The sequence below is a fragment of the Aptenodytes forsteri genome, unplaced genomic scaffold (genome assembly GCF_000699145.1).
Source record: "Aptenodytes forsteri isolate BGI_AS27 unplaced genomic scaffold, ASM69914v1 Scaffold241, whole genome shotgun sequence".
Lineage (NCBI taxonomy): Eukaryota > Metazoa > Chordata > Aves > Sphenisciformes > Spheniscidae > Aptenodytes > Aptenodytes forsteri.
In genome coordinates this window covers 1,615,095-1,629,129 of record NW_008795252.1, presented here as the reverse complement: position 1 = coordinate 1,629,129, position 14,035 = coordinate 1,615,095, and the positions used below count along the sequence as shown (strand labels likewise).

General features: G+C 48.0%; 1 protein-coding gene across 1 annotated transcript in view; it reads left to right on the top strand.

The window, feature by feature from the left end:
* Nucleotides 1-14,035, top strand: part of CACNA2D4 (calcium voltage-gated channel auxiliary subunit alpha2delta 4) — a 134,344-nt gene that overhangs the window by 59,327 nt on the left and 60,982 nt on the right. The window contains exons 25-26 of the mRNA XM_009279061.1: nt 310-437; nt 3,689-3,769. Of these exons, the coding sequence (XP_009277336.1) occupies nt 310-437; nt 3,689-3,769 (209 nt within the window). The remainder of the gene's footprint in view (nt 1-309; nt 438-3,688; nt 3,770-14,035) is intronic.

Below are 14,035 nucleotides of genomic sequence, written 5' to 3'. Positions count from 1 at the left end.
CGCTGACCCACACCCGCCGGGGGGTGCGAGGCACGGGCGGCAGGGTGGCCGCATCCACGTTTCGGTAGCGAGGGAGGCCTCGCAAACCGCCCCAGAGTCCCCGGGGCAAGGGGTGCTCCACGAGGACCCTTGTGCTGGTGTGCCTGGGTCACCCGGCTGTCCCCGGGCTCCCTCCGCCGCAGGAGAAGCCCCAGGTGCTGAGATGCAGGTGATTGTGCCCAGCCCTGGGGTTCCACTGCGTCGCCCCGAGGAGGGCTGCCACTCCTTTGTGCTGTGTACAAAAGGCTGCCCTGGGTTTTCTCCCGGCAGGAAATTCCTGACACAGAAGGATAAGGAAAGCATCTTCACCATGGACCACTTCCCTCTGTGGTATCGCCGGGCGGCTGAGCATCCCCCTGGGAGCTTCATCTACAGCATTGTTTCAGAAGACGATTCAGGTAACCCCAGCCTGAACACCAGAGCAGAAGAGAGAAGAGAAAGCTTTTCACATCTTGTGCCCCATGCCACGCCAATCTCTTTATTGCTGCCTCTTGCGTAGTGGGAAGTGCTGAGACCTGGCCTCTTGGCATTATCTTTGCACCGGCGTAGAGGCAGAGGGGTCATGGCCAAGATTTGGGAACTGGACGCAGCAGAAAGACAAAGCTACAAGCTGTGGGGAAGGCAGTCGGGGCTGTGTAATGTCAGGTTGCAGAGGAGATGAAGGACGCATGGAAATGCAGGGCCTGGGTAGACCAAAGGATTTAGGGACATGGGGGGTGGGGAAGCACAAGGTACTTGGCGTGGCTGGAGGACATGTGAACTGTGGGAAGGGGAAGGTAGAGGTATCACAGAAGGAATTAGACACATAGGTGTGACCAGGCCTGGGAGGGAACATCATCAGGCATACTGGATGACAGTAACAAACGGGACTGATGAGGGATCAGCAAGCACTCAGTCAGGAAGTGTAAGATTAGAGAGTGTGATTTTTTCCATCACCACTTTCCATGACAGGAAAGGATGGGTTTGTTATGGAAGATGGTGGAGGAAAAGGGGGGAAGACTTTTCCATAGCTTCCTCTTCGTGAGGGTGTCTCATTGGTGCCCTGCGTTCTTCTCATTATACTACTAGACTATGGCACCTCTTGCCCAGCTAAGGAGCTCAAACGTGAGAGGAATGCAAGGAATGGCTTTTCAGTGTTTCTTGCTTAGGGTGTTGGTTCCTGTGAGTTTGCAGGGCCAGCCAGGACCTCCTCAAAGGCTGGAAGAGAGCAGAAGAGCCTAGAAAGAAACATTCAAAATGAAATACTCATGTGAGACTCCTACACAGAAGGCAGAAATCCCCTCTGTGCTCCTCCTTGGCCCCTAGCTCTCCATTTCTGTCACGGAGCTCAGCACTTTAGCTGTTAAAGCTTTTTGTGGCGCAGTGGTGGGAGGCTGGTGGGTGGGAAAGCAAGTAGCAAAGAGGAGAAAACCAGACTGGGAGGCAAGAGATGAACCAGGATGTAAAGGGAGAGGGATGGAAAGAGAAAATACTTGAAACCTTCCACGAAAGCCTCTGTCTGCTCAGCACCCTTACACCTCACTTAAAAGGCGTGTGGAGAGAGGGGGAGGCATAGCAGGAGGGACCTTTTACTCACCTGCATGCCGCGGCATTTGCTTTTTGGAATAGAGTGTGAGTTAGAAAACCAGGCATTGACACCCTGTGGGGCTTCCTAGGGCAGCCATGACCCTGGCTACAGTAGTTACTGCTGGCTAAACATTGGGGTTGTGGCTTGATGTGGCTTTCTTAGAAGTCACAGGTTGTTTTGCATGGGTAAAGACAGAGGCCAAGCAGCTGCCACTGTTTTTCGTATTACATGGCTATTGGTCAGAAGTTTCAATCAAGTCCAGGATCCCATTCACCTGGAAACCCTACAGGCACATAGTAAGAAGTAGTACCTGGCCCTGAAGACTTTATGCTCTAAACTGTAAGGGAGATTATTAGCCTCTTTTTAGAGATGAGCAGCTGGGCTCAGAGAGACTGTGATCCATAAGATCACACAAGATGCCTGTGAAGAGCCAGGAAATAATACTCAGTGCTTCTGAGCCACAGTGTTTCGCTGTCAGAGCAGAGTCCAGGCCCCTCCTTGACATCCGATGAATCAGGGGTGCCCCACCTTTTGGCCAGAACAGACCACCCAGTTTCTTATGAAATTCTTGATGATTAGAGCTGAAGTCCCCCTTTCAGGCTTTCCACATGACTCAGTACGTGCCCACCCTGTGACAAGGGATTTTCATGGCAGATGTACTTCTCATCACGTAAGAGGGAAGAGCCCGAAGACCTCCCTGCTGGGGAGAAAACCAGCAGGAATGGCTGCAGGTCATCAGAATAATTTATCCAGGGCACCTCCTTCCAGTGTCCAAAAGTCCCAGAGAGAAGACAGCAGGGAAAGCTCTCCAAGTCAAGTAGAACTGTTCTTACAACCTAGATCTCTCATGTGTTGGGTGTTGGGGTTTTTTTGGTTTGTCTTTTTTTTTTCCCTAGGGTTGCTAAGTGTATTTTGCTTATTTGTCCCATCCTAGGGAGAGCAAGAAATTTGGGCTTCACCATAAAGGCAGAATTAGGCTCAAGGCATGTGAGCATAAGTTGGCTGGGTATTTGTTTCACAAGGGCTTTACTATTTCTGACATCCTTGAGCAAGTTAATCTGGCTTCAGTAAAAAAAAAAAAAAAAAAAGAGTGAGAGACTCCAGGCTAAACTGTGGTAGACACAGAATCATACTGGGGACACACTGGGTTCCAACAAGAATGATGAAGGCAAGAATGGAAAATCTCTTGTCTGAGCAAGAGATTTCTGTACTACAGCACACAAGGAGGGAATCAGTTGCAGGCTAAATCGATCATGCTGACCTTCAAACTGTCCCCTGGCAGTTCCAAAAGAGGTGCCCCAGCTGAAGCTAATCTAATTGCTTTGAAAAAATACAGAAATGGAATCTGTCACATGGACAATTGCAGGCTGAAACAACTGCACTAACAAAGAGAGGGGAGGTGGGGTTCAGTTGCTTAAACCTATCCAGCCATGCTATTTTAAATGCCCTGTGGGAGCTAAGAGATCTGCACGGGGCTGGCAGATGTGACACAGGACCTACAGGATGCTTAAAGCAGCAGCTAAAGAATAATCAGGAGACCCTGGGGCATAACAGAGTTTAGGCAGCAAAGTCCCAGAAGACTTTGTTTCTAAAATGGAGCGCACCCTGGAAGTACCTGGAAGTGCTGTGTCTGTCTCTCCAGTTTGTAGTGCTGGCCTGGCTTGGGTAACAGAGCTAGGCATAAGCCTGGCCTTTGCTGTGCAAGAGTTGGTGTCAGAATTACCTGTCCTGCTTCTCTCCTGTCTACAGAGTTTAGCTGGTGCATGAAGCAGAGCAGCTTTCTGGCCTAAGAGAAGCTCTGAATGCCCAAAACTGGGGAGGCCAGTCCTTTACATTTTATGCTGAGGATGCTACTTTTATCATGGGACATTATCTAGAAGAAAAAAAAACATCTACTCATAGCCCCTTAGGTTGCTTATGTGTCTCGAAAGTTGCAGTCCTCCAAACTCTTGGATGTTTCAGGGTTGAGGCATATGTACACACTGGCCTGGATGTGAAAATGTGTGAGCAAGCTGCTCCTGCTGCGTTTTACTCCTCTCTGGTGGTAAGCTAACCAAGCCCGCTGTATTTGTGTCTTGACAGAGGGAGGCGGCCTACCAAAAGTGGTGACAGTGAGCACGGCTGTGGCTGTGGCTGTGGATGGGAAGATGGGTATTGCTGCAGGTAGGACATTCTGGTTTCTCTTTTTATCTTGAATGAAATGGTTGCATCTTGTATTGAGAGTGGGAGCTGAGAGCTGTTAGCTTGTCATTCAAGGGAAATGACGGGAGCCACAATAGCTTGTGATGTTGAAAACTAGGCTAAACAGAGAATATTAGAACAGGTACTGAATGGCTGATAGGCTTTTGAAAGGGAAACTGGCTGTTTGAATGGAAGCTTCCCATCTTCGATGCTGGTGAATTTGTGGATCGAGACTATTTCCCTGGAGCATCAGTAGGTTGAGAAGTCGGTGCAGGTTTTGAACTCTTTGCAGGAGACTTTTTTTTTTTTGAAGAACAGCATGTTTATGCATCTCCATCGTTATCTCAGCTGAAAAATAACTTTTGCTGGTGGAATGGGCTTGTTGCTAGATTTCCGACTCAGACATATAGATTGCCAAACTTATCTTTGTATCTGAGCTTTAAACCTCTTTTGGCAGACCTTCACTAGACTGCGTCTACTTTTGGAAAATTCGTAAAGCACGTTATTTCCAACAGAACCCCAAAGCTTTTGAAGCTTTACCATTTTCTGCAGCAATTGCTTCAGCCTTTATGGAAGTACAGTAAACTCAGAAGTGAAACAGAGCAGCCACTTAACGAAACAAAGCAACATTAATCAATAATGCTGGCATCATATCCAACTTAAATGCTCTGTGTAGGAGTATTGGGGTAAGAGAAGATGTAGCTCAGCAGAATTTGTTTAGACCTGGAAGCATTTGACTAAGGGAAGAGGTTGCCAGAACAGGTAATGGAGTAATTATCACCAGAAACATGCCGAGATGCAAAGCTGCTTGTGAAAGAATGATTAGTGTTAATGGAGCCTGGTATGGTGGAAGGAATGACTGAGTAGAATAGATACCAAACAACGACTTTGTTACAGGAGTATCCAGTAGAGAGAAGGCCATGTAGCAGATACCTTCAGATCGAGAGTCAGCCATTGCTTTTGCCTAGGCTGGGTAGGATACAATGAATGGTCTTCAATACTACTAGTCAGTAAAACTGTGGCAGTTTAACTTCATCTGATGAAGTGTTCCTCAATTTCCAGGCTTTCAGTAAGTTCCAGCTGAGAGTGGTACTCTTTAAGTATCACCTGGGCACTGAGAAAGTACTTATAAGCTGAAGGAGGGGTGCTATGAAATAGCACTTTTCACTAATATACCACCGTTTCAAGCCCAAAGCCAGAAAATTATTATGAAGTCTGTCCAGAGACCCCTGTGAAATAGAGATGGTTTCAGTTCAGTTCATGTTAAGTAGGTGCTTGAGTCATAGAAACTGCCCTCAAAACTGATACTAGCTGGCACTGTTATGAATATACCCAGCAGAGAATGAAATGGCATTGAAACTATACCAAGGGTCTCTGTGCAGCACTGGAGCATTTTTCGAAGCATGAATTTGGGAGGAGAAAAAACTCTTTTTTAAAAAAAAGTTTGTTTTTCTTGGTTCTTTTCCTTCCCTTTCTGACCTGTGAGTTAGAGCAAGAGGCACACAAGCAGTTCATCTGGCACTCAGCATAAATACAAGGAAGGAAACTTCTGGGTGTAAGAGCTGGAGCAAGAACAAGTGGCAGGAGGATCTGCCCCTGACGGAGCCATTTCTCTTCTGTCAGCAGCACTTTTCACAACCCCTGTGGAGATTTCCACCCCCTCAGTTATGCTGAATGCTGAATCCACTGTCTGTGTGGACATGCTGTGAAGGGGCAGGATCCTCCGCAGAGGGAAGAGGAGGGTGGAGAAAGCAGCAGAAGACAGGGAAAGAATTCATGTTAAAACAGTAACAATAAGGTAAAATTTCTGTCATTTGTGGAAATGATACGGAACAAAGCAGTTTCCTCACTGGTAACCACAGAATTTGAGACACAGAAATGAATTCTCAATTGCTTTCATTTCTTAAAGGTACCACGGTCCCTGTCGCTAGCAGGCACATTAGGTCACCTGACCACAAGCATCTTCTGCTTACTTCCACATTTCATTTACATTCAGTTGGGTGTTCTTTATTCCCTATTTCTTATGCGTTGAGGAAAACTACCCATATTTCATCCAAAGTATGGGCTGCAGGGCAGCACTGAGGGAAATAATTTCTCCCAAAGGGTCCAAAATCCTTCAGGCCCCCAGCTGTAGCCCCCATTGACTTCAGTGGGAGTGCAAGGGTTTGCTGATGTATGTCCCATCTGCTGGTTTGGACGTAGGTTTACAACACATTTTGGGGGTTTCGGGGAGCAAAAAGGTACTATATTACCATCTGCTTTGTTTCCAGTAGTGACTAGGTTCATCATATGAATCTTTCATAATACCAGTAGCGGTTAAAAAAAAAAAGAAAAGAATTGTGGTCACACTACCTATTGCACTACTGTTTGATCTTGAGGATAGCAGCTTTGAGAGTAATGATGTAGGTCTCCCTTCATCTCCCCTCACACTAATATAATCATCCTGAGTGGCTAGGACCTGATTCTAGGGGACTTCACCCTACAGCGGAGGCTGCAGTGCAAATGATGCTGGGCAGTGCTGTAATACCATCCTGGGTACAGGAGAGACATGAAGGAAGAGGAGTGAGTGGAGACACAGCAAGAGGCAATCAGAGGAGAACGGGATGCACATTGTTGTTATTGCTATTCTGATGGCATCAGCCCTCAGTGGGCTTGATACCGTGTTCATTTAGAGTTAGGGTACTACCAGAAGTCGGTTTGGTACCCAGCATTGGTTCCCAGAAAGCCAAATATCTGGGTAGGCTTGTAGTTTGTGGGTAAATGCTGTTACAGTTCTGTAAAAGGGGAACAACAGAAGCTTTTTACGTGCCCCTATAAAAGTGCAAGTGGTATGAACTGGCCTGTCATTCTGCCACTGATTGTTACTGTCACTTGTTTGACTTGACGGTGCTTGGGGGGGGATTTGTAAGCGTTCTGAAATGTTCGCTATGCATGCAGTGAAAAATTAAGCTGTAGGATTTACAGCCACACCTGTGGGGAGGGAGCACCCCCAGTGACCCCGTGGGGGGAGGACGCCAGTGACAGGGAGCGCTGGGCCCCTTTTCTTCTGGCAGCTGAATGGCAGTCTCCAGCCAAGGCAGAGAAAGGCAAACTGGTAAAACCATGTCCAGGAAGATGACACAGGCCTGGACGCTGTCAAGGCATGAGGGAACAGTCAGTTGGGATTAGAGAGCAGCCAGGCTGGAGGGCTGAGGGCAGAGGTGGAGGGGGAATACAAGGGCCTCCTTCCTCCTGTTTCAGTCTGGCTTGGCTCAGTAGGGAATCCCAGAACAGGTTTAGGGGGGAGACCAAGATGCTCCTCTCACTGTTAGAGGGGCTAGTCCACACAAGAACAGGTGGGGAGGTGGCCAAATTCAGGAGGAAAAAGCGGTGTCCTCTGCCCTCCCCTCCCCTCCCCACTTTTCATCCATTCCTCTCCTTCCCCTGTGGGCCAAGCCCCTCCTGTACCTGGGGCTCGAGGGGGACACGCAAAGGGTTCAAGGTACCTGCAGGTCTCTCGGAGGACATGGTGGAGCCAAGGCAGGGTCCACCTGTGTGAGCTGAGTTGGTGTGGTCTCTTTGGTGGGAAGCCACACAGGCAAACCTACCTCTGGCTTGGCTACAGCTGTTTCTTTGAATTAATAATATCTACCTGCTATATTGTGCTTTGGCACTTCAAAGCACTATGCAAACATTAAGTAATGCCTGGATGATTAATTATAATTAATTAGAAGGCAGCTGTTCTCCTGGGATGTCAGTCCAGTACCTTTCACGCACACTAACTTTGTTGGAAATGAAAAATAAGGAATTGTGATGGCACTCTCCCCAAGCCAAGTCCTGCCCCAGATAGCACTGTCATCTGCTCCCTCCCGTGAGTCAGTAGCCTGAGGCTTTCTGGTCCTCAGGGGGTGCGCGGCAGAAATCACATGTAGTTGCTGACAGAAGCTTTTAGTGATTTAAAGCCCCAGTGAAACTGCTGGAATCTGCACAGGAGTTTAAGCTGTCACTTTGGGCTGTGTATGACATCTCTTTCATTGCCTGACCTCACTGTTTGACTTACGTGGCTGTCAGCTGGCTGCCAGTCCCAACAGGGGCAAGTAGGGGCTTCTTTCCATTAGGTTCCTTGCCATGGTTGTCGTGTCTCAGGGATGGGAAACAGCCGATACCAGCAAACCACGGCATATGCCCAGGCTCCGTGGTGCGTGATAAAAAAAATCCAAATGGGCACTTGGGAGATGCAGGTTTATTTTGTACGATACCTCTTTCCTCTTGTTTATATTGAAAGTTACTGTTAGTTCTTATCTGCAGTGACTGGACCACAGTGAAGTCGTTATCCCATGACACCAACAGTATATACAGATGTATTTGGGGAGAGTCCTAGGCAAGTTCAAAGGGTGAGAGAAGCGAAATATTGTCTCTATTTTACAGAGAGGGTTTTGGGACACTGAGTTATTAAGGCCAGTATTTTCAGAAGAGCTCTGTACTTGCAGCAGGAGCAGATTTTCAAAAAAGCTTAGATTTTTTTTTCCAAAAAGCTTAGATTTTTTTTCCAAAAGTATTTGAAATCAATCAGTCTGAAAAATAGATAATGGGAAATAATTTTGCCATTACACCGCTGGTTAAAATCCAGCCTCTATCAGTCTGATGGAAGCTCTTCATTTGAAAAGCTATTACTGGCCAGCTTGACGTCTCTCCGTCCTCTTCCTTGGTCCCCTTGGCTACCTGCTGTCTGTTACCAGCGAGCAGGGAGAGGAGGTGCAGGTGGCTTTTTCAGCAGTTCTGTTGCTGTGGCATCTTTTCAAACTAATCTACACACAATTCTGTGTTCCTGCAGTTTTGTTGCTTGGGTGGATAAAACATTTCAACCTTCTCTCTAGAAAGTGACGGTTGTACCTGTAGAAGCTGCTAAAATGCATGGAAATAAGCTACAATAGCATAAGCACCTTTTACATTGGAATAGCTGCATCCAAGCTGGAGAATTAAAATTATTTCACTAGGCTGGCTCGGAAACCAGCATAACATTACCAATACAAAACCTGAGAGCAGCTGATGTCTTGAACGTGTGCTGCAGTATTTGGAAGGAATGCTGTCCCTCTTTTAATGCTGGAGGTTGTGCCAACATTGTCCCAGCGCAGGGACTTCTGTGAGCTCCCGAGGCATCACCTGGGTGCCTCTATGGAAATCACAGTCTCCTCTGCATCCAGTGGTAGCACGGATAGAAAGAAGGAAGACTCAACTTGTTTTCAGCCCATCATCTGCTACGTCTGGTTTCTGCCTGATGCCGTTCCCTCCTGGCAATCCCCAAAGCCCAAGCAGTTTCTCAGGCATCGCTTTGATCTGACAAAATGAGAGACATCTGAAGGGGCTGTGCCTTGGAGCTCAGTCATAGAAAGTGTTAGGGGCACTCGGCAAGGCAGAAATGCTGATGATTTTAGTACTAACAGCAGCCGTGCCTTCTCCACCTCTCAGGACATCTGTCTGGAGGCCATTATCAGTCAGTACAGATTTGGCTGGCCTAAGGGTTGAGCCAATGCTCCCCAGGCCAGGGTATCAACATTACACGGTGCTGTTGGTGTGCCAAAACCAGTGTCTCCTGCATCCTTCATCCACCCATCTGCCTGCCTGCCTGCCATCCATTGCATTCTACTTTACATACGGGGCCTTGGGGAAGAGACCTGTAAGCGTAAAGGCTGCTTTTTGGGGTGTTTCTGGGGCAGACACAAGCTGTTCTATGAGCCAGACAAAAGTGAGGTTGTTGCTTTATTTTGCACTGGCTCTGATCTTACAAATTCAGCCTTTTGCCAAGGTTTGGTATCAGTGCTGGGGCCACATGGTTCCCTGTTCAGAGCTGGTTATCCTCCAGCCAGGTCAGTGAACAGGCAGAAAGAGCAAGCATCTGCCTGCAAAACTCCATATAGATGTCTCCATACATAGACAGTAATTGGTGGCAAGGGGGTCAAATACATTTATTTTATCCTCAGAAGAATGCTAAAAATAGGTATGTGAGTCATCTTCGGTAGCATTCTGCACACCCTGGCTGGACATCAGCAATTTCCTTTTCTTCCATGGTGTATCTGCTTGTCTGCGTAGGCTGTAAGATCTTCAGCATGGGGATCATGCCTCCTCCCTGTGTGTGTGGACATTGCCTATTGCCTTGGGGATGAGCCCTTGGTTGGGGGAAGAGCAAAGACAATAGCCAATTCTGTAGAATCAATATTTCCTTGTAGTCTCAGCTGAGTGCCAGAGTTTGCACACTGCACCACTTACCAGGAAAAAAGCATGAAGTGAATCAGCCCTCCTTTCCTCAGCCTCAGCGGGCAGCGCTTTGCCCAGCACAGAGCGAATTCCCCCACTGTGGGTGGGTGCCTGTGCCCCGACCCTGCCCTCACCAGCTGTTTCAGGGTATTTTCTCAATGGGACACCATAACAACTTGTGAGCAATGGGATTCTTCTGTGGGGTCTGGTCAGGCGTTTCTCTGGGACATCCCCAGTCCCGGAGCCTGTTCCAGGCTGGGGCTCCAGCCCAGGAGCCCGTTCTTGCCTGTGCGCAGCAGAAATCTTCTAGCCTAAGGTTATCCATCACTGCTGCCTCTATAGCTCTGATTGCCATGGTTGTCATGCTTGAAGGGAAAAGGTCCCTTGACACTGGCTCAGGAGAGGCTTGCATATAGTTGGATTTTTTAGATTGGCACCCGGCGCCTTTGCCGTGTTCCCTTTGCTTGCAAATTATTTTATATCATTTTAATTCTGAGCCGAATTAGAGCAGTGCGCGGGTTGTCATGGCAACCATTTCCTTGTGCCTTTTGGTCTGACTCATTGCAGACAATTACTCTCGCGCTCCAGGATTCACAGATGTGATAGGAGAAGAATCATGTGCTGGGCTTTCAACTTTTTTTTGCTTTTAATTTCCTTCCCAGCCTCTCTTGCATTAACTCCTACCTAGTCAGTATCAGCAGGGACCTGTATCTCTGCCCGGGGCCACATGGGCCTGTGGGAGCACATTGCATGTGGAGTATGTGTAGATGCACAATGTGTGAGGGGATTTGTGCATACGTGTGTGTATTTGCATACACAAACAGTTTCTCTGCAGTGCGTCGTGTGGCTGTGATACCTGTCTGCATGTGTAACTAGGGGTGGGCACAGATACATATAGTCACGGAGCAATTTGCACTGATTCCTGTCTGTGGTGGGGCTACGTACTTACATGTGTTTTCTGTGTGTGCACACAGGTATGTACATGAGTAATCCCTGTGGACATGGAATTGTACCCAGTGTGTAGAGTCTGTCAATATGCACTGAGTATTCAGGGGGACTGACAAAGTGTGAGGGTCACGAGTGGGCCAGGACCTTCCATTCGGAGCTGTGTGAAGATCCACAGACTGCCAAGCAAGTGCCATTAACACCTCTGACCAAGTAGGGTGCAAACCTAAATCTCTGTGTGAATGCAAGGCCAGTGCATTACCTTGCTCACACCTGTCCCCCTCCCACAACAGCCCGTGTCTATGCATCTAAAGTACATGGAGTAAAGCAGTGTTGTCCATGCAAGGACCATAGCCTTAGCACAGGTATAATTGATGTCATGAGCTGTATTAGGACCTGTAGTTCAGCAGAGGAGCAAAGTCATGTGAAAAAATGCTGAAAGGGATCACAGAAGCAGTCTGTAGATGTAGGGATGAAGGTGGTAAATATTACAGCAGGGGAGACTATAGGAAATGTCTTGTAAGATGGTTTGGCTTAAATTCAGCCAAGGCACAAGCAGACGAATTTTGCAGGGTGAGAGCCACAGAAACTTAGCAGTTTGGAGGACATCTCCAGTCTATGCCTAAGATACATTCCTTTTACCATCAAAGTCAGCCTGTTTCCTTCCTGAGTTCCCCTTTTCCTGCCCTACCTATCCACCTAAGGCACAAATCTCCCCATCATAAGGCTATGTAATGGGACTCCTACTGCCAGCTCTTTCCACTCACAAGACCTTTTCCTTCTCTTCCTTTCCCTCACTGGGATACAGAAGCCCCACTCATAGCACCATTGGATAATTCTGACTGGAAGGCACCTCAGGAGGTCTCTAGTCACCCTTCTGATCAAAGCAGGGTCAACTATGAGGCCAGACCAGTTTGCTTAGAGCTTTATCACATTAATAGTCCCAGAAATATTTCTTGTTCCTCCCTAATGCTCTTACACTGCGCTGCCACTGTCTGTTCCGTGCAGAGGCTGTACTGGTAGCCATTCTCTCTTTCTCTCCCTATCCTTGCACTGTATGAGGACTATCAGCAAATCTTCATGGCTCACCAGGGACTGTGGAGGTGCTGAACGCAGGGTGGTTTGCAGTGGGTATGGGCCCAATGTTGGATGGTGAGGCACGGAGGGTGTGGGAGGAAAGGAGAGAGTGGAAGGTAGTCGTCCTGCTTCTGCCTGCGGGGGAGCTTGGCTGGGAGCCCTTGCCTGGAAGCCCTTGCCTGGAAGCCCTGGGAAGTGCCAGGCTTTCCCAAGGCAGTAGGGAGGCAGGGGGGAGATGTTGTGTGTGCAAGAGACAGGCAGGTGTGGACCACACTGCTGCCCGGGCCGTGTGGAGGGGTGGTCTGCTGCTGGCTCTTGGCACTGTTTTCACAGGCAGCAGTGCAAAGTCTGGCATGTGGGGAGGGAGCAGTTCAGCTTTCGGGGACAGTGTGGAGCCCACATTTCTGGGAGGAGTCAGTAAATGGCAATGCCTGATTCTGTTGCCCTCCATCTGTCTGCAACCACAGGCAACTACTTAGGCTGCTTAAGCTGGCTCTGCAGAGAGCCTACGTGGAATGGGAAAAGAACAGACAGCAAAGAAAGCTGTGTCTTAGAGGTCAGAAAATGTAGGGATGAAGTGAGGATTGCTTACAAATCAAGCTGAGTTAGACCTTGCAAAGGAGATTAAAACAAACGGCAAAAGATTCTTCAGCTATTTGAAAAAAAAAGAGAGTAAGAAGTGGGGCCACTTCTGGGCAGTAAGAGTGAAGTCAAGATCAAGGAGACTGTAGTCTGAGCCAAAATCAAAGAGGACTCTGCGCCCAAGTTATTGACAAGGACAGCAATATCGTCCTTGGGGAAAGAAACAAGCTGACTACTGGGAATAAGCAGCTCAAGCTGCTTAGTGCACTCGTGGTGCTGGGCCTGGGTGCTCTGGCCCCAGGAGAGCTGGCACGTGGAAACACAGGCTTATAGCAAGGATTTTTTTTCAACTCTACCCACAATGGTGACTCCATGCAGGCTGGAAAAGTGAAAATTCATCAGTTAGGGTTAAGGAAGGGGGAGGAATGTTTGTCAGTCTCAGACCTGTAAGTGTGACCACTGTAATGTTTGTAGCACTTTAGAGGAGATCTTGAAGGAAAGTATAATTATTATAAAGCAGTTAGGGGAAAAGGGAGTCAGGCAATATGAGTTTATCAATGCTAGATCATACCAGACTTACCCAATAGCTTCCTTTCAGATTATTGTTTTCTTGGAAGGAAAAGAAATTTCAAAGGTCTCATGTCTGCATTTCAGTAAAGCAGTTGCCACATAAGAAACAAGAGGTTGAATTGGAGCAGATCAGGAAAGGTAGAGGAGTTGTAAGGGGCAGGGAGGTAGAAGTCAGTCTGGGATAATGGCAGCAGCAAGATCACCTATCAAAGTCTAGTAAAAGGTTACTTGTAGCACTCCCCCATGGTCAGCCATGGGATTAGTCTTTGTTAACATTAACCTGAGACCCTGATACAGATAGCAATAGGCAGTGAGGAAGCATCCTGATGATTCAACACTAGAAGGCATTGCTAGTACAGGGAAGGACCAGGATATCGTAAAGAAAGCCTTATTTGACCTTGGCAGGAGTACCAGAAACAGAATGAATTTCAGTAGTACGACAGACAAGGTCATATGCTTGAGAACTAATATTAGAAATCTTCTGTAAGCTGGGAACTCTGTGAGATCTGGAGGAGAGCACAGCAAGCAGGACTAGAGGCAGCCCTTGTCTGCTGGGAACTGTTGGGCCCGTTTTGCCAAGTCTCAATGAGGGTTCTCTGTGTAGGTTGTATTGCCCCCTGATGCCCACATAAAATTCAGGGAACCTTCGTCTGCCAAGTTCAGTCCTGAGATCCTTGCCGAAAGGCAGCTGGGTAGACTCAGCAGTTCCTAGCAGCTCTGGTCATGTAAACCAGGGGTCGCGAGTTCTCTTGCCAATGTGACGCCCATCTACAAGAAGGGCCGGAAGGAGGATCCGGGGAACTACAGGCCTGTCAGCCTGACCTCGGTGCCGGGGAAGAT